Source organism: Sceloporus occidentalis, unplaced genomic scaffold (genome assembly GCF_023333645.1).
Source record: "Sceloporus occidentalis isolate IW3139 unplaced genomic scaffold, rSceOcc1.0.p SCAF_11, whole genome shotgun sequence".
NCBI classification, from domain to species: domain Eukaryota; kingdom Metazoa; phylum Chordata; class Lepidosauria; order Squamata; family Phrynosomatidae; genus Sceloporus; species Sceloporus occidentalis.
The window spans coordinates 914,995-933,453 of record NW_028316991.1 but is presented as its reverse complement, the minus strand read 5'-3'; the positions used below and the strand labels follow the sequence as shown (position 1 = coordinate 933,453).

Here is an 18,459-nt window from a genome sequence, read left to right as displayed (position 1 = left end):
GGATGTTTTATTTTTAATGTAAACTTACATCGTGGATATGAAATATTCTGAAATTGAATAAAACCTAAAATTAGATTTAGAACTGCTGATCCTACATTTTTGAGATGTCTACATTTCTGCCTGAGCCAAAGTGCCAGGGTAAAGAGTATTTAATAAAAATCAGCACAGGTTTATAAGAAACATAGAAGTGCAGGTAAAACCTTACCAAGCCATGTGCACCAGTATACGGATTCTTTATTTTTCCTTTTAACACTAACCATGGATTCATGAAAACATATATCAATAAAAAGAAAAAATATTAGCCAATAAAAATGTGCCATTATTGCTTAGTATTTAAAGCATGTTTTAACTTTGTCAGCACCCATAGCAAAGTTTGAGATATTTTTTTTCTTTTAGGAATGAATCAGAATGTGCATCACTTGGACGCTAGTAATATTGTTACAGTAAATAGGTTTCTAGGTAAATGTACAGCCTGGTGCTTTTCAGATAAACCACAGAGTCTATAAAAGTGAATACTGGTGACTATAATTGTATGGCATCACTGTATTTTTTCGTTTGACATGTTTTCAAAGCTTTCATATATTTCAAGTTGTTTTGCTGATGCGTTCGAGTTTTTCAAGTGTTCCTATATAGAGTAAGGAGAAAAGGAGAAAATGGACATTATGAGAATTTATCCACATTTGTAGTTAATGTACCTGGAAGCTGAGAGTGGCTATGAAGGGTAACTGGAAACTCTCGGCAGATCTCTCCATCATCCTGATCCTGTGCTAGCCAGCGGTTGACATTGATGATAAATTGCTCATTGGAGAAAATATTTAATAGTTTCACCTATAGAAATCAAGGAATAAAATACAATCAGTAGAATATATGTGTAAAACAGGATTATTTGGCAGGTAAATTAATAAAATGAAGACTAAAATGAAGACTTATATTATTTTGATATCCACATTATACATAAATAGCTTAGTGTTTAAAAGTTTAAAGGTCACTTAAAAATTCCCTTGTTTTTTAATAAAAAGTAATTTTTTTATGTTTTTATATATAGATAGAGATAGATAGAAAGATAGATCGATAGATCGATCGATACTACACACATACATATTTATATGTAAGTGATGTTTGCAAGTTTCCCATGAATATTTTGTATTTTTCAATAAATAATGGAGATGTTAGTAACCATTCTTATTGTAGCTGAAACATGTTTAATCTCTGAATGTACAGCAATCATTTAATCTGTGAAATATATAGTTTGTTTGTTTTTGCCTAAATAAAAATGTTAAGTGTTCCCTAGAATTATATAAGCCAAAAGAACATCACTTTAATCAAGTTAGTTGTTGATTCTGCCTTAATGGGGTGCTGAAATGTTTTCATAGCTTGAATAAAAAATAAGTGTTATCAAGCTATATTTCATGTTTTCATAATCTTCATTTTATGTACAGTATTTACATTGCAATCATTTACCTGTTCGCAGTGCCACGCAGGAAATTCTCCAGAATTACTGTGTCCTATACGTATTTTGTAGACTTCCCCAACATCTCCAATGTTAATCTATTTCAAAAATAGTACTTTAGCCATAGATCATACAAAAATAGCACTATTAATTCTTACTAATTAAAATATAAATATCTTTTCATTACGAAGCAGAGATGTTTAATAATATCAACAATAATCATTTGGATTTGATAAATAGGAGATCTTTTGCCAAACAACATATATTATTCCATACAATAATATATGTTACGCATGCTCATGCATGATGAAGGAAGGCATTAGTTGGTTCAAGACTACAGTTAAAATATTACAATGTGGCAGAAAGTGTTCCAAACAGATACATCAAAGGAATATGTAAAGTACTTATACAATTGTTTCCCCACCTGTTTTATAGGGATGAGCATGGTCTAGAACACTTATTCAATTATAGGAATTTTACCTACAGTAATACTACTATATTAGCATTATCTTTAGTATGTAAGTAGATATTCATAAAGATATATGTTTACACACCATAAAGGTATCCTCATGACCACTCTGAAATGTGTCTTCTTCATCACTATACAGAAAAACAGGCTCTGAGGCTTTCCAATGCCCATAAAAGGTAATGTACACTTGAGATGTAGTTCCGGCAAAAGCCATTTCACTGGTTATGATTGATACGCTCCACTTGCCAGCTAAACAGATTACACAAGAAATAAAACAAGATATAATCTCAAAATGAATACACAAGGGCAAGGGCAAGTAATTGCTTAATTAAAGATGAGGTAATGTCATATATGGAGGATCACCAGTTTTGGTGAAAATACACATGGATACAATAGATATAATAATTAAAGAATATAAACATATAAATCTTAAGTGTGTCTGTCCAAACTAGAGTGACCACATCAACCATGTTTTCCAGGATATATTTTTTACATGCTACTGACCAGCCCGGATAAAATGCTTCCCTGCAGTATGGGGGATATATAACTGACTGATTGGTTCTGTTCCATGAGTCTGTACATCCCACATACTGCAGGGCAGCATGTTACCTGTGCTGGTCATCAATACGTAAAAATTATATGTGTCATGGAAAACATGGCCGATGTGGTCACCCAAGTCCAAACACTCCTCTACATTCCAGTCCAGAGATCAGTCTGTCTCCTTAGAGGACTGGAGCTGAATTACTAATTGCCCTGTATAAGAACTAGTCAAGAGCTGCAATTCCGCCTTCACTTGGTGCTGCAACTTTAAATATATACAGTACATGCACTTGCCCACAGGAACTTCATCAGAACTGAACTCAGACCATAGGACTTTCTCCTCACCAGGAATGGAGTAATCATGGTCTTCCTACTCTTACTGTTGCTCTTATTTCTTGAGTTTTATTTTTTTAGGGGACCTACTCATCAGGTGGTTGTTTATTTTACAAAGTTTAAAAGATATTTGTAACATGGCTTTTCAACATGTCTTTGTGTCTTAGTAGTACAATATAAAACTAAATAAGGCATTTATAAACCCATTTTCTCCTGCTTTTTGTACATATCATTGATACTTAGAGTTAGGAAGCACTGGGATACAGAGGAAAAACAAGGGATGAAATGGCATATGAGCCCTAACGTGGATCTGGTTTAGACAAATCCAATGTACATAGTTTGATGAATTGAGAGTTGAGAAATCATTTTAAATGTTGCTGATATGTTAACTCATCATGCACCAAAAACACAAAAAAATAAGAAGGTTAAACATATTCATCTGGCACCCAGTGGTTTAAGTTAATAATAGATGTGGATGCTAAACTCATTACAGAGTTACATTGTATCTTAGGTATTCATGAATGTATTGAATGTGATACTTATCGTATTTGTTGTATAGCTGTGCATTACAAGCAATAACTTCCTAGACGGGTTTATCAAACAGAAAATTCATTGCAACTGTTCATTCATAAAATGCAACACCCCAATGATTAGCATTATCAATTATTCAGGTCTTAAAACATTCAACTTGGCTAATGCATTCATCCATATAAAATATTTAAGGATTAGAAGTTTGGTCTGCATCCAAAATCAAACTATATGAACAAAATATACCCAAAACTATATAGGATATTTAAAAACAGAGAAGAAAATTGATTACTTAGTTTATACATAATGTAGGACTGTAGTTGTCCTGTAAAAAGATATGGCGGATTTGAAGTGCAACTCTTTATGTTCCATTGGAAAAGGTGTACGTGTCTTAAAGACAAGCATACCTTTATTTTGTAAATGTCCTCAAGTTTCCAAAATTTAAGATGCATTTTCAGAGCTACTCCTGCCATTGCCTTAATGACAGCTAACAGTGGACATCTCAATCAATCATCTAAGATCAAACGTGGTAGGAGTGACTCTAGCTCACTACGTCTGCTGAGAGCTACTCATTGTCCCTTCATGTTGACAGCACTGGTTGCTCAGAAAAGAGCTTGTATCTTCTACGGAAGAAGGTGCTTTATCATAATTGCAACAACACTTATAATATAGCATCAACTTCTTCACAAAAACATAGTTAAACAATGTGGTTGTCTTTGGGGACAGAGGTATCTGGGAATGAAGTTAGTGAATATACTAGCTAACTTATTAGGTTACTTTAATAATTCCAATTTGTAGTTTCAATTCTTTCTTGAACATTAGTTGTATAAGCCTCATGACAAAATTGCTGTTTTATTTGTGCTTTTAATTGATATTGGTGATTCTGCAAGAAGATTGCTTTATGTTAAATTAAAGGAATTAAATTAAGGAACAAATGGCTATTTATCAGGTGTAAAATACAACAAATTGTTAGTTAACTCCCATTTAATTTTCATCAGGATAATCTACTTTGGGGTTATTGAGGTAAATTCACATAAAAGACACATTTATGAGCCCAGGTCTAAACTTATGAATTACATTCCGAGTTTTTTTTTTAATGGTAGTATAGTTTTAAAAAATGTGAAAAATAACAGCAACGGAGGAATTTCTTACCACCTGCCTAATATTGTGTAGGACCCCCTTTTGCCGCCAGAACAGGCCTGACCCATTGAGGCATGGACTCCACTAGACCTGAAGTTGTGGTGTGGTATCTGGCACCAAGACTTTAGCAGCAGACCCTTTAGGTCCTATAAGTTGCAAGGTGGGGCCTCCATGGATGCATCCTGGTGCCATGTGTTCTCTAGGTAAGCGACGCACCTGGCCATCCATGTGATGTAAAAGAAAACGTGATTCATTGGACCAGGCCACCTTCTTCTATTTCTCCGTGGTCTAGTTCTTATGCCCATGTTAGGCAGTTTCGGCAGTGTACAGGGGTGGGCAGGGGCACCCTGACTGGTCTGCGGCTACGCGGCTATATGCAACAAACCCTGATGCACTGTGTGTTCTGAGACATTTCTATCAGAACCAGCATTACGTTTTTTCAGCAATTTGAGCCACAGTAGCTTGTCTGTTGGATCTCAACCTGGGAAAACCTACTTAACTTTAAGTTTAGTTGGTTGTGCCTTGCTGTAACGTCCACCGTTTGCTGATAGGAATTATCTTCACTCTGCTGCTCGTTTCCCGTTTCCAACCGCTAGTGGCCGCTCTTGTCACTCTGAAGCACTCAGAGTGATTATCAAGTCCAGCTGCACTCAGACCTGATTGCCATAACCAGGAAACAAGGTGTACTTGGACATCACAGCCTTTATAAACCTGCCCAGCCCTTCAGTCTGGGCCTTGACATTGACGTTTTAGGACTGCCTGCTTTGGTTCCTGCTTTGGTTCCTGCTTTGGTTCCTGCTTTGGTTCCTGACCTGTTCCTGTGTTGCGGCCAGCAACCCACAAGTGGACTCCAAAGCTGAGTGCCCTGCAAGTGGGCTTACCTGTCGTGTGCGCCCCATCCAGAGGGCTTCCTGCCGCGTGTGCCCCATCCAGAGGGCTTCCTGCCGTGTGTGCCCCATCCAGAGGGCTTCCTGCCGTGTGTGCCCCATCCCGAGGGCTTCCTGCCGTGTGTGCCCCATCCAGAGGGCTTCCTGCCGTGTGTGCCCCATCCAGAGGGCTTCCAGCCAAGAGACTTTCCTTGTTTATATGTTGTACCATCATCTGCAATACAACTATTATCAGCATCTTCTGTCTGTGGTTTATTTCCTGCGCCTGTCTGTACAGGCATCGTGGGGTACAGACAGAGCCCCTCGTATCCCCTGCACCTGGGCTCCTATTAGACCTGATCACCCGGTCCGTGACACTTGCAATGCAATGCACCCAGCTTTATTACTCTCTACTTTTTAGCCTTTCTGTCCTCATTTTATTTTTCAACCTTCTCCCTAGTGGTCAATGGGGGATATACGCAATCTGTGGCATTTCTACTGAAATAGATAAGTATGCAGTGCACCCTACATACAGATTAGACAGTGCCCTTTTGTAGCATTAAAGTTCATATGATGGCTTGAGTATAGTTTAAATCATATGTGTTGGAATTTCCCATATGCAGATGTCTACTTCCTGTAGTGATGTTATGATCTTATTTCATTGTGATAGGAAATTGAATACCCTCTTTCATTCATTCTTTTGAGAAGTATTCGTTAAATGTATCTCATTCCAGATCCCAGGTATGTAGAGGTAACTGTGGCTAATTTTATTTCCTAACCAACATGTTTGTGCTGCGAGGTTGAAAGGTGTTAGGTGAGCTCAATATAAATGATGCATATTATCATACAATATCCAGCATGCAACCTAAATAAAATGTGGCACACGCATTGGACAATTTTAACTTAAGTTACCTTCTTTTAAATTCCAGTATTTCAATATGAAACTCTGCGATATTCATGGGGAAGAAAATATAATTTAAAAACCCAGCTTCTCATCTGAAAGGTTAATATCTTGATTCTTTTACTGGTACCAAATATCCACTCTATCAACTCTATTAACTCATAAGTGAATACTTATATGGGACTACCTATGCGTCATTCATTCCTGGCTACTATGCTTACCTGCAATTTTGCTATAGACATATTACCTGGCAAATCTTTTCTCCTGCATTCACTCGGCCATATCTCCCTGTGTACTTTAAGTTTTTGTGAAAAGCGGGTAGACTAGACATTGTTGAATTTCAAGCTATAAAATCACAAAAAGGCTGTATCTAAAATATGTTTTATTAAATACAAAGATACTAATAATATCAAGTATAACCAAATCATATATAGATTTTTCAAACAGGTATAATAATTTAGTACCCACAATTTTTAAATTAACTTGTTTTACAAATAGTACTTATCAAGCCATCTGTAAGGTTACAAAATGTAAGAAACCAAAACATTCTAGAATATTTCACTGAAAACATAAATAATTAACACAAATAAAAAATTACAATGTCGGCACTTACTGAATAGAAAACATGCCATTGTACTGATTAATTAAAGGAGCAGTCAAACTAACAAAAATAGTATGCATAGAATTTTACACTAAATCCAGGGTTTAAATCTGTAAACCTGAGTAAACCCTAAACCTGTTACATAGGCATTTCCCAGACAGTCAATCATTTCTCCAGATTACAGAATGTCAGGTGCATGTTGGGTTTAACTCCTGAGCTCAACCACCGGTGGCGACACTGGCCATGTGGCAGTTGAGCTACTCAGGGGTGCTACCATGGAGTTTCTTCTTATGTTAACAAACAAGTGCATATAAGAGGGAAGTACTGGAGACATATAGACCAGTACTGTGTTTGTCCTGTCCAGAGGCTTATGGAATATGTGGCTGATCAGGTTCACTCACTTATGTTAGGAGTGATATAATCATTGTAAAATAATTTATCATGGGAAGGAGCTAGAAAGAAAACCTGTTTTTCAATACACTGCATGGATAGGCCTGACTTGAAGCCTAAATAAAATGACATATCTCCAAAACCTTCCAATTCTTCATTAGAGAAGGCTCTGAAAACACATTTGGGGTACAGTAATTGGAGTACACAGGAGTTGTGCGAATCCAGTCCTCAGAGGCACCAAATAGGCCTAGAACTCTGTGTACTCTATTCTGAAAACAAGTAGTTGAACAAATTTTAATTGGGATGCTTGTGCCCAAGCTGGGATATCCAACATGTGTGACCTGTTTGTGGCCCTCAAAGACTTAAACTGTGGAGTCCTGAAATATGCCTATTAATCTCCTTTGATAATAGGATTAGAACTATACGGGACATATATCAGTAAACACATAATTAGCATAATTCTAACACCCATCATGTTATCTGGATTAGTTCATTTCTTTATACAGAATTTCTTTATTTTCAGTATGAAAAGACAGGCAGACTGGTTTATTCCTTCATTTATATGCATTTTACACTTGTTTTAAAATTACACAAAAATGTAGGCACCTGAGAAATTCGAGTCAATACATATGTAGAAACACATGAAAACTTTTTAGGTAGCAATAACTCTAACTACACAACTGAACCCTGATTAAATATGTATACAAGGAAATTAAATGTATAGTTTAGTTTGTATTGGTTTTAGACATTAAATAGTTGACTTTGAAAAATGTTAACTTGGACAGAAGCTTTTTAAAAATAAAATACTACTTACCTCTAATAAATGTATTTTTTATTTTACTTGCTCATTTTGATATCATCTTTTCAATGGTGAAACTATTTCTTTGTTTTAAACTGCCACATCCACAACTTTTTTTTTACTATAACTAAATATGAAGTTACCCCCTTTATCTCCCCCTACCCTTACAAAAATCACTAATCAACAACAATCAGCAACTTAACAAAAGGAGAGACAGATCATAATAGAGAAGAATAATCATGCAGATCCTATATAGATGAAGCTATGATGGTTTCTCCCATGGCATACAAATAATGCAGATTTCTAATATATATATATATATATATATATATATATATATATATATATATATATATATATATATATATATATATATATATATATATATATATGTGTGTGTGTGTGTTAAAACAACATCTAGCTTTTAAAGAGCTACACAACAATACTTTACACACACATATGAAACAGGAAAAAACACCTAAAGCTATTTAATTTGATATAGAACATTGTTGTTTTCATCTGTGTGTGTACAATCGTTATCTGTAAACACACTTTTTATATAAGTTGTATTGTATATCTTTCTTGATTTGTTTAAAAGTCTATTTAGTGTAGATGAAGAGCACATCTTTAACAGATATTGGCTAGGTCCCTGTCTAATACATACATGGCTAAAAGGGAAGGGCTTATTGTTATTGCTGTTACAAATATTTACTGTTTTAATATTTTCATAGTATGTGCTTATGTTGTTATTCTCATCTTTTAATAACTTGTTTGCCAAGTAAGGGGTAATCACTTTTGTATTAGATTCAGATGGAAACAACAGTAAATGATCGATGTCATTTGGACTTTGGTAGGCAAATCCTCTTCTTGCTTCATTAATGGGAACAATCATTGCGGCTAAGATTGGACAGTGCTGGCCACAGACGAAATGAAGTTTATCCAGTGAATCTTGTTCCTTAACTTGTGCTCTGCTTTTTGAGTTTGGCTTGGAAGTCTGACCTTCAGAAGTCTCCTCTACACCATGCTGAGGCAAAGGATGCACTTTGTTATCTGAAAAATGCAAGTCCCTTGTGGCAAATGATGGAAGGCTTCCACTGATCTCACTGCCCTTCTTTAAAAGTGTGGTGCTTGGTAAGTCCTGAGTTTTGTAAAGAGTATCAGATGACTTCGGTCTGCCTCTTGGATTTATACTAAATGCATCATTAAATGGCTCTGAATCACTTCCATGGGGCATATTAAAATAATGACAGTGCTGAGGCTTAACCATATCTTCAATTTCAGATGACGATATATCACCAAGTGGCAGCTGCTGATTCATTTTACCTATGGAACGTGGATATAGAACCTCATCACTTGTGGTGTCAAGAAATGTGTCAGCAGAGGTTGTATCTAAGTGAGAGTACATTCCAATAGTCTCAGGGGGAGACCTCCTTACCAGATGGTTGTCTTTGAGAAGCCACCGACCCTTATCTATAAGTACACCACCATTTACTTCTGATTCTGTGTGTTTAACCTCATCGTTATTTAAAATTTCTGTTTCTAATCCCTTATTGTGAAAATATTCAAGCTCCAACAATGGTAATGATGTGCTTTTTAAGGAGTCTGTGCATTTTTCTTGATTTCTAGTCTTACTATAGTTACTTGGGCTGGATAAAGTCCTTAATATGTTTTCTTTTGACAAGGATTTACCTGCTGGGCCAAAAGTTGCACTTTGTTTCATACTTTGTTTTGGAGATTCTTTAATCTTCTGTGTTGCATTTTTGGTTGAGACAAAGACAGGGCTGATTTTGGAGTCTGCTTTACCGTACAACCTTTCAATAGCCCGTCTGACATAACCAGTTTTAATAGGTTTCTCTTGTATCTGTTCCTCCCCACTCTCTGTCATTATTTCACTGGATGCTTGTAATGTTTCACTGTTCAGGCTTTCTTCACTGTCTTGCCTGTAATCTGACCAATCTGAAGACAATGGACTGTGGGTACATTTTCTGTGTTCAGAATTATAAGTACAGCATTTCCTTTGCTCCATTTCTTGAACCATCATTTTTACTTTTGATACTTTCTTTGAAGGTGTCATGTTGGTTTTATCAGTGGCATCAGCCTCATAGTTGACATCTGACATGGATGAACCCTTGTGACATTTAGACAAATTCATAGATGTGCCCCATGATTTATTGTTGTCAGCTATTGATTCTTTAAAAGCAAATTGCCCTGTGTTCCTCTGTGTTTCATTACTTGTATTGTTTGTGTATTCTTGTAATTCTGTCTTACTGATGCTGGTTTGGTATGTAGCCTCAGAGCTAACAGCAGTGCTGTGTTTTAAATGTTCACCAGAGATCTCTGTTGAAGGCACAGATGCAAAGAAGTCATCCAGATAATCAGTCAAGTCATTATTGTCAGGAGTAAGCAGTGAATTACAATTTTGAGTCTGCCTTATTTCATTGTCACCAAGTGTACACTCAACACCCACGTTCAACTTTTGGTTATTAAATATTTCCCTAATACTGCTTTCTTCCATTTGTGGAACTGTTGACATTTTTTTTGCTGTGGCTTCTTCACAAGTACGTAAGAGGCTTTCCATGTCTACATCATGTCGCAGTGCAGATTCTTGTAAATTTATGACAGCAGCTTTCAAGTCATCTGCTTTTTCTGAAATTGCTATTTTTTTCAGAGATTGCAACAGGGTGAATATTTCAAAGCCAATGGAAGAACTTTTGGATACAACATTATCCACTTTATACATCATACCCTGTTTTAAATGTAGTACTATCAACCAGGCAAGAAGAACCTGAGAGGATGAAGAACTTCCTTTAGAAGACAATCCTGGGAGACTAAAGGACTTTTCTAAAGGGCATGCCTTTGTTTTTTGTATGTTCATGGGTGGTGATTGTGACTGCTCTACCAGCACCTCTTTCACACAGGTATTTGATTTGGGAACTGGTTGATATTCATCAACGCTCTCAACCTGGACAGCCACATCCAAGCTTGCTTTTTTCTGCGGCGGGTTTATTATTTGATTGCGGATTATCCAGTTTACTAGTTCATCACTTTTGTTTCCTTCCCTTGGTGCATTGTTCTCCAAATCAGCAAAATGCTGAATAATTAATTCTGCTAGATGTTTATCCCTCTCCATCAGAACTGACGCAGCTCCATCATCCAGCGATTGCTCATGTGGTACTATTATGTTGGCTGGTTGTATCTTATTTAGTTCAGTATCACAAGTTGTCTCTTTACTGTGTACATTAGTGTGTACATCAGCATCCATTATGTTGGCTTCCTTCTCTGAATGTTGGCTATTTTTGGATGGTGTAATATCTTTTTTCCTAGGTGAAGGGAAAAGATGAATGACAGGAAAGGTGGCATTTGGGAATATGTTCTTAAGCCAAGATTGAACATAACTTTCAAACGAATTGTAGAGAATTGGGGAACTTACAACTTGTGTTGCATCTGGAATTTCGGTACCATTTTCTCTATTAGTCAACAGCATTTTGTTTTTTGTTTTCTTTTTTAGATCTTTTGGCTTCTTTACTGATTTGTGAGACTTTTTGGAAATTTTAGTGACCTTTTTAGAGGCTTTTTCACCATGCCATTGAATATGGTCAGTTAGGGGATTATGTGCCAGTTTAGTAGAGCAGGAAAGCAAACCAGATTTATCTACAATACTAACATAGTTATCATTCACTTTAACAGAATCAAGGTTGTCATCTTCCATCTTTTCAGATTTTCCACGCTCATTGTTATCATTTTTTGTTGATGAATCATCAATCTTCCTGACTGACCTAGGCTTTACTTTTGCCATTTGCTTATTGCCTTTTAATTTTCTCATTGTATTAATTTCACTATGTTCTGGACTCATAGTAACATGAGAAATACAAATATCATCAGATAAAATACACCTTGATGCCTGATGTTGTTGGTCACATAAATCTGGTACTTCTGGAGACTGATCATTAATATTGCAAGCTTTGGGTGCTCCTGCTTCATTACCTGGATGGTAAAGATCATTCTCAATGTTTGCTCCATCAAATTGCTTGCAGGCCTCCCTCTCTTCATGCATTCTCAGGTTTATTTCGTCCCCCACTATTTTCTTCTTTTTCTTCTTCTTTTGTCTTCCAGAGTCTCTGGATTGATTATAATGAGAATCATTCATTTCATTTTCCAAGCTATCACTCATTTTACATTCTAAATTGACAGATGCATGGTTAGCTGAAGTTGGCACCTCACCTGAAATCTCTAAGCAATGTGTATCTTCTGCATGTGTTCCACTTGATGACACAGGCAGGGAATCCCTAGCTACAAAATCAGAAATCCCTTGGCTTGCTTCATTCTGTATTATTGATGGTTCTGAAAATGCGACTGAAGTGCTCACAGATCTTTTAATTTCTTTAAATTTGAACTGTTCTTGATGAAACACCTGCTTACCTGCTGTGTGTGGCCGATCTTTCAGAAAATCTCTATTAAAGTGTACACAACCACTGCTCTCTGTGGTAATGTCAGATTTCTTAAGAATTGTTTTGCCTCTTGAGTTGCTTTGCAATAATTCCATATGTGAGGTCTCTAAAACTTCAAAGCTCTTCTGTCTGTGCTTGGATGACAAGCACTCCGTACTTTTGTTGTCTAAACCATTTTGCTTAATGCTCAGCCCATTTCTTTGTGAATCTGAAGTCTCAGACTGGACATCCTCTTGCTCAATATTGTTGAAGAACATCCTTCTGATATTTTCCCTCACATTTCCTTCAGAAATTATTTTCAAAGATGCTCTTCTTTCCTGGCCTTTTCTTATCCCAGGTGTCGGAGGTCTAACGAATGGAGTCTTTTCTTTCCTAGCATTTCTATATAAATTTATATTTAAACCAGTATCAAGTTGTTCAAGCTGACTTACTTTTGCACAGGATTCATGTTTTTTTTCCAATATGCCTGCTTCTGAGGACTTTTGGTCTTTGGAATTTACTTTTAGAGAATTTTCCCTTATGCTAATAGTTTGAATTTCAGGTTCTACAGTGGAATTAGAAAGTTTCCTTTTGTAATATAACAAATCAGATCGGCTGACTGTTGTTGACCAGTTAATGGTTTCTTCTTCCTTTAACTTGAAGCGAACCCTCATTTCAACAGTCAAGGTACCGTCAGAATTTAGATGGATTGATTTCTCAATGTTGTCACCAGGACAAATGCCAGGTAGTTCTTCACCAGAGTGGGGCCAGTGTTCTGTAAGACTTATTTCATTTTGTGGAATATAAGAAAAATCTACAAAGTTATTGTCTGTATTGCATATTTTATTTGATGAAACAGAGTTCTCCTGACCACTGGGACTTGTCAAAATAGATTCATTCATTTTCAGTTCTGACATGCATTCAAGTTGATAATGACAGGGTTAAATCAGAAGTAGAAGATGAAGAGTTCAGATTATCCAGGTGAGAAGACAATACCACAGAAGCATGAAAGCAAGGCAGAGAGACAAAATGGAGTGTTAGTAAACATGACAAAGAAAATGCAAGATCTAGATTACACAAACCACACAAAGAAGTTTGAACTTGATGTAGCAGACCGTCTTCCTATTATTTTTACCAAAAAGTTCATAATATTCTTCCCTTACCAGTATATTTGTATTTATAACATTTGTTTAATAAAATAACCTGATGTCATCTTACACATATCACTGAATAAAATCATGCACACTGATTAACATAAAAAAATGCTACAAAAATGCTACTTTAACAGTGGACAGAAACAGGAGATGATCAGATTTGGGCACGTTTATCAGGACATTTTGAGGCTGCCTGCCCTGGTACCAGTTTGGAAGCTTCATCCAAGTAGCCTACCACCAAAGAGATCTATTGCTGGACTTGGGGTCATGTAACATAATGTGATCCCGTGCATCTGGAGCAGCAGCATCCTGAGATAGAGCATGCAGATGGGGATATGTCGCAAAATGACAAGCTGCTTTAGAAGCTACATTAAAAGAAAAGCAGTGCCTTTAAGACATGGAGCATTTGGATATGACGTCACAGCCTCCTTAGTGTAAATGGGCCAATTCGGGGAAATCAAACATCTCCCCTGTAACCAGCCCATTAAGCACCGGGACACCAGGGGGCCTGATCGCCCTAGAGGGAGACTGGCTATAAAACTGAAAGGTTAGTAGCTCTTTTCTCTTCATAAACTATATTAATTCCTCATTCTCACTTAAAATGTTGTGTGGAATCTTTAATGCATTCAATATATGAAGGGAAGGGCATTGTAACAGATGCTACCAACAATAAAAATAATCATGTGGCCCAGATCTTCAATTTTTATGTGTATGGTAAGAACAGGGTGAAAGTTTTTTAGATAACTGTTAGTATCAAAGGTCTATTGAATAAGAATTAATTACTTACTCCTTTTACTTAAATACGCACTAGTTTTACAAAATGTGGTGCTAAGAAATATGTATATATTCAAATATGAGATGATAAAGAAAATAAAATGATGCTCTGACATGAGTGCTAATGCACTCACCCAAACTCACACTTGAATGAAGAAATATATTATTAGGACTGGTATGTACTAGGAAAAATTACTCACTCCATGGGCTCACCCCACCTTGCATAACAAAAGAAATTGATGGGGTGCATGTGACATGTTTTTCTAGATTAAAATATTGGGTATGAGGAGTACCTATTGGCAGAGATAGATAGGCACACAAATGACCAACATTATACAAAAAAAGTAACACTGGAAGAGCTTGAAATAAGTCGTCCCTCGGCAGAAAATTGGAGGATATCAACCAAAATGGAGTGGAGTTGTTGGGAATGTAGCAGGTACTGTTCCTATGCCCACTCTTTTCACCTCGCACAGAGCCTCTTAAAACATGATGCTCTAGACACATGCCCGATCTGGCTAGCTGCAAATTCAATTATGGCTTTATCTCTTTATCAAATGATTTTTAAGCGTACGCCTCTATGTTGTCACACCTCTGTCAATGCTGCTGACATTGTACACCGACAATACATAACTGGTTTAAACCCTTTTTTTTGTATTGGTACATCCAGACTCTGCATTTGATATTACAGATTTCAGAGACGAATCCTTTAATGGCAATGAGAGAACTTAGATACATTTTACTCACGGCTTTTCATTTCAGGTTTTAATCTTGCTTTTGGAATAACACGATTAGTGATCCCCGGCAATTTAGCTGGTAGGAATTCCCTTTCGGTCTCATAATTTGCAGGCTTGAAAGGCTCTCTTCCTGCTGCCACGATTGTCCCAGAACTTAGCAGTAGAGCACGAATACTAGGAATCTGAAGAGTAAATTCAAATTATGTTATTGGCAAACAAGGAGAAACATTTTCTCTGGACACCAATAGGTATGACTGGACACCGCAACAGTCTTTCAAATTAAAGAAAATATGAGCCATTCTTTGTTGTGGGATGAAACCAGCAGAAACAGGCATATTGGCCTCTGAAAACTTTCAGAAACTGTGAAAAATTTGAATTGTAAAAATAGTTTTAAAAAAATGCTAACTGTTTAAAAAAAAATCACCACACGTATAAATTTGTTTATTTAAACTTGTTTTTAGGTGGCAACTGTGACCCACATAGTAAAGGATTATTTCAGCTCAGTATAAAAATAACTTGTTGCACAGGAATTTAAGGTCATTATGTGAGACAATGCACATTAAGCTTTACTGATGTCTGGAGCTGATACCATCTGGTGCATTTCCTGCTGTGTGTCTGAATGATATACTCCCTATTTTCTTTTAATTGCATCTTTTTTTAAGTTGAATAATATAAATTGACTTTGAATGCTGTCGAGGTGTTCCCGTCTTCCTCTTCAAGCATCCTTTAGGTATTATAAACTTATTTGCTTATTATTTTCCCAGGGGATAATGTTTATTTTTTAGATGAACATTTATTCTAGGGTGGGTTCTCTAGAATTGTGAGACCCTTTGTGCCAGTACATTTTAGATTAAGAAAAAACTATATTATGGTGTCACATATATTCAATACAATTCCGCTGGTTCAGACAGCATTAAATACAGGGAGTGATAAAAACATTAAACACGAGAATTGACAAAATGTTACAAATGTTACTTAGTGGTCTGAGCTTAATTCTAAGCTCAGACCAATAAGACTATGGCAGAATTCATATACTGATCTATCTGTAGGCATTACATAAAGCTCTAAATTGCCCTAAGTGTGCATACCCTAGTATGCAGCATGGAGGAAAAAGTCACCCTTTCCCAGGGCACTTTTCTTGGGTGTCTCACTTGTGATTCTTCCACAAGCTGAGCAAAATGTAGAAGCTCTCTATGAACTCCAATAAGCCTCAAGAGTTATGAATTTGTAAAGGACAGCAGCAATTGTACAAGTTGACGGGTTATGTCCCTGGAGAAAATAGAATAGAGAAGAGAACGGAGAAGACAGAAGATGAAGAAGGTGCGGAAGAAGATGTGGAAGAAAATGCGGAAGTGGAAGTGGTCAGCAGAAGTGGTCGGCTGAGAAGGTAGGGAAACATTGAGAGAATGAACGAGAATGAGAGAGAGTGACAGTGTGAGAGAGTGAGTGAGAGTGAATGTGGGCACCAGGCAAGGAAAATTTGTTGCCCGAGAACCAATGGGCCAAAAATGAACTGAAAAATATGCCCAATTGTTTTTGGCCCACTTGCACATGTCTAATAAAAATAGGTAGATATTCAGTTCATCCTTCCAACAAACAATGGGCAATGGCAATGGGTTTGGAGTAAATGTCCATATTGATCATTAGGCAACGTTGCCCGGACTGTATGGCATGTCACTTCTGGTATGGTCGTGTGGCTGGTCATCAGTCACACAAAATACCTAGTGAGCTAGTGCCCTTTTTGCCTCCCACCTACCATAATTGCCACTTGCCCAACTAATCCAATGCTTTAGTGTGCTGTTGCACTCTGGATACACACAGCCACACACTGCAATTGTCTAGGTGGGTGATGTAAGACTGAGGTATGTGGTCACCATACCTAGGATCCCTCCCACTTTAGAGGAGTGGTTTTGTGATGGGCAGAGTTAGTCACACTGGAGGTGGGGCTATCCACATACATGGTAGGGGCTAATCCCAATGGGAAATGGGTTGTAACTAAATGCTGCTCCGCGACCCAGCTCTTCACCCAGAGTCTCCGTATGAAACCCAAAGAGTTCCCAGGTATGGTGATCACGTGTATGCAACAGGAAGTTTCACAAAGGTGATTTATTGGCTGCTGGACTTAAAGTGCCTGGACCGATTTTACTTCCCTGTCCATTTTGCGATCTGAGGTTTTATTGAAACAGAGAGTGTGATCTATACAGTAAGACTGATTAAAAAAACACATTATGGATTATTACAAATATGACAGAACTAACGTTCCTCTTACCCTTCGTCCATCAGTACTGTATAGCTTGAAAACTGGATATTGCAAGGCCTCTGTTATCTCCTCTAGAAAATCATCAAAGCTTTGCATAGACTTCTTGTTGATAAAGATGTTATGTTTAAACTCAGTATCTCCATTTTTTAAAACGACAAGCTTTTTTGAATTTCCAATTACAATAGTGTTTTCTCGCTGAAAAGAACCAAATTCAGTGAGCTTCGCTTCATGGACAGCACGACGACGGGCACTGAGTGGTCTGCTGCTCTGCCATCGTAATGGTTTTTTGTTTGCCCTTTCAAGATTAATTGGCTTTACTTTCTTCTGTTGGGAACATATGTAGGATTTGCCATCTTCAAGTTCCTCTAAATTGGTTACATGATGTATCCCACGTGGAGTTGTAATATTCCTAACTCCAAAAGGCAAAGGGACTTTTTTGGACAAACTGTCTAGTAAGGCATCAAATGTTTTGAAGGAACGATTGGTGACAACCATCTTTATTCCACTGAATCGTGGATCTCCACTTTTGTAGAAGCATAGCTTCTTGGTTGTATTAGATCTTGTTAGATTTGATTGTCGTACTGAACCAGTTTGCACACTGTCAATGGAATTTGCTTGAGCCACCGAGATGTTGGTAGAAGTAGTATCACTCATCTTTGACAGCACTCCACTAGAAAAGAATTGAAAATTAGCCTTTTCAGACTGATTTCCTCGCTTTTCAATATACCGTATATTCAAACTCTGCACATGTATAAAAACCATTGATGGTATTTTAGACACAGGGTTAAAGGATAGTTTTAATGTAGATTTCTGTGTTTTAGATGTACTTTTCAAGGCATCTGAAGACAGAGATACCAGGGTCACAGAAGAATTTGCCTCAATTATATAATGGCAAAGTAGCTCTGACATTATTAGTTACCTTTTGATAGGGGTTGACAATTGACTAACTGATTTACACAGTAATTATTTTCAGTAGTCAACATAATGATAACAAACTTACTTTTTTTTTTCTTGGTTACCCTTCTTTATTATCCGTCCTTAATTTTATCATGATGCAAGAACCTTCTTGTTGGTAGGTCACACAAGGAAATGT

The 18,459-nt window shown here is 36.9% G+C and overlaps 1 protein-coding gene across 1 annotated transcript in view; it reads right to left on the bottom strand.

The window, feature by feature from the left end:
* Positions 1–18,020, bottom strand: part of LOC149305406 (lipoxygenase homology domain-containing protein 1-like) — a 113,809-nt gene extending 95,789 nt beyond the window's left edge. The window contains exons 1-5 of the mRNA XM_089477494.1: positions 17,376–18,020; positions 15,117–15,288; positions 2,005–2,168; positions 1,462–1,548; positions 696–828 (exon numbers count right to left, since the gene is read on the bottom strand). Coding sequence (XP_089333620.1) covers positions 696–828; positions 1,462–1,548; positions 2,005–2,168; positions 15,117–15,288; positions 17,376–18,020 — 1,201 coding nt within the window. The remainder of the gene's footprint in view (positions 1–695; positions 829–1,461; positions 1,549–2,004; positions 2,169–15,116; positions 15,289–17,375) is intronic.
* Positions 18,021–18,459: the final 439 nt, after the last annotated feature.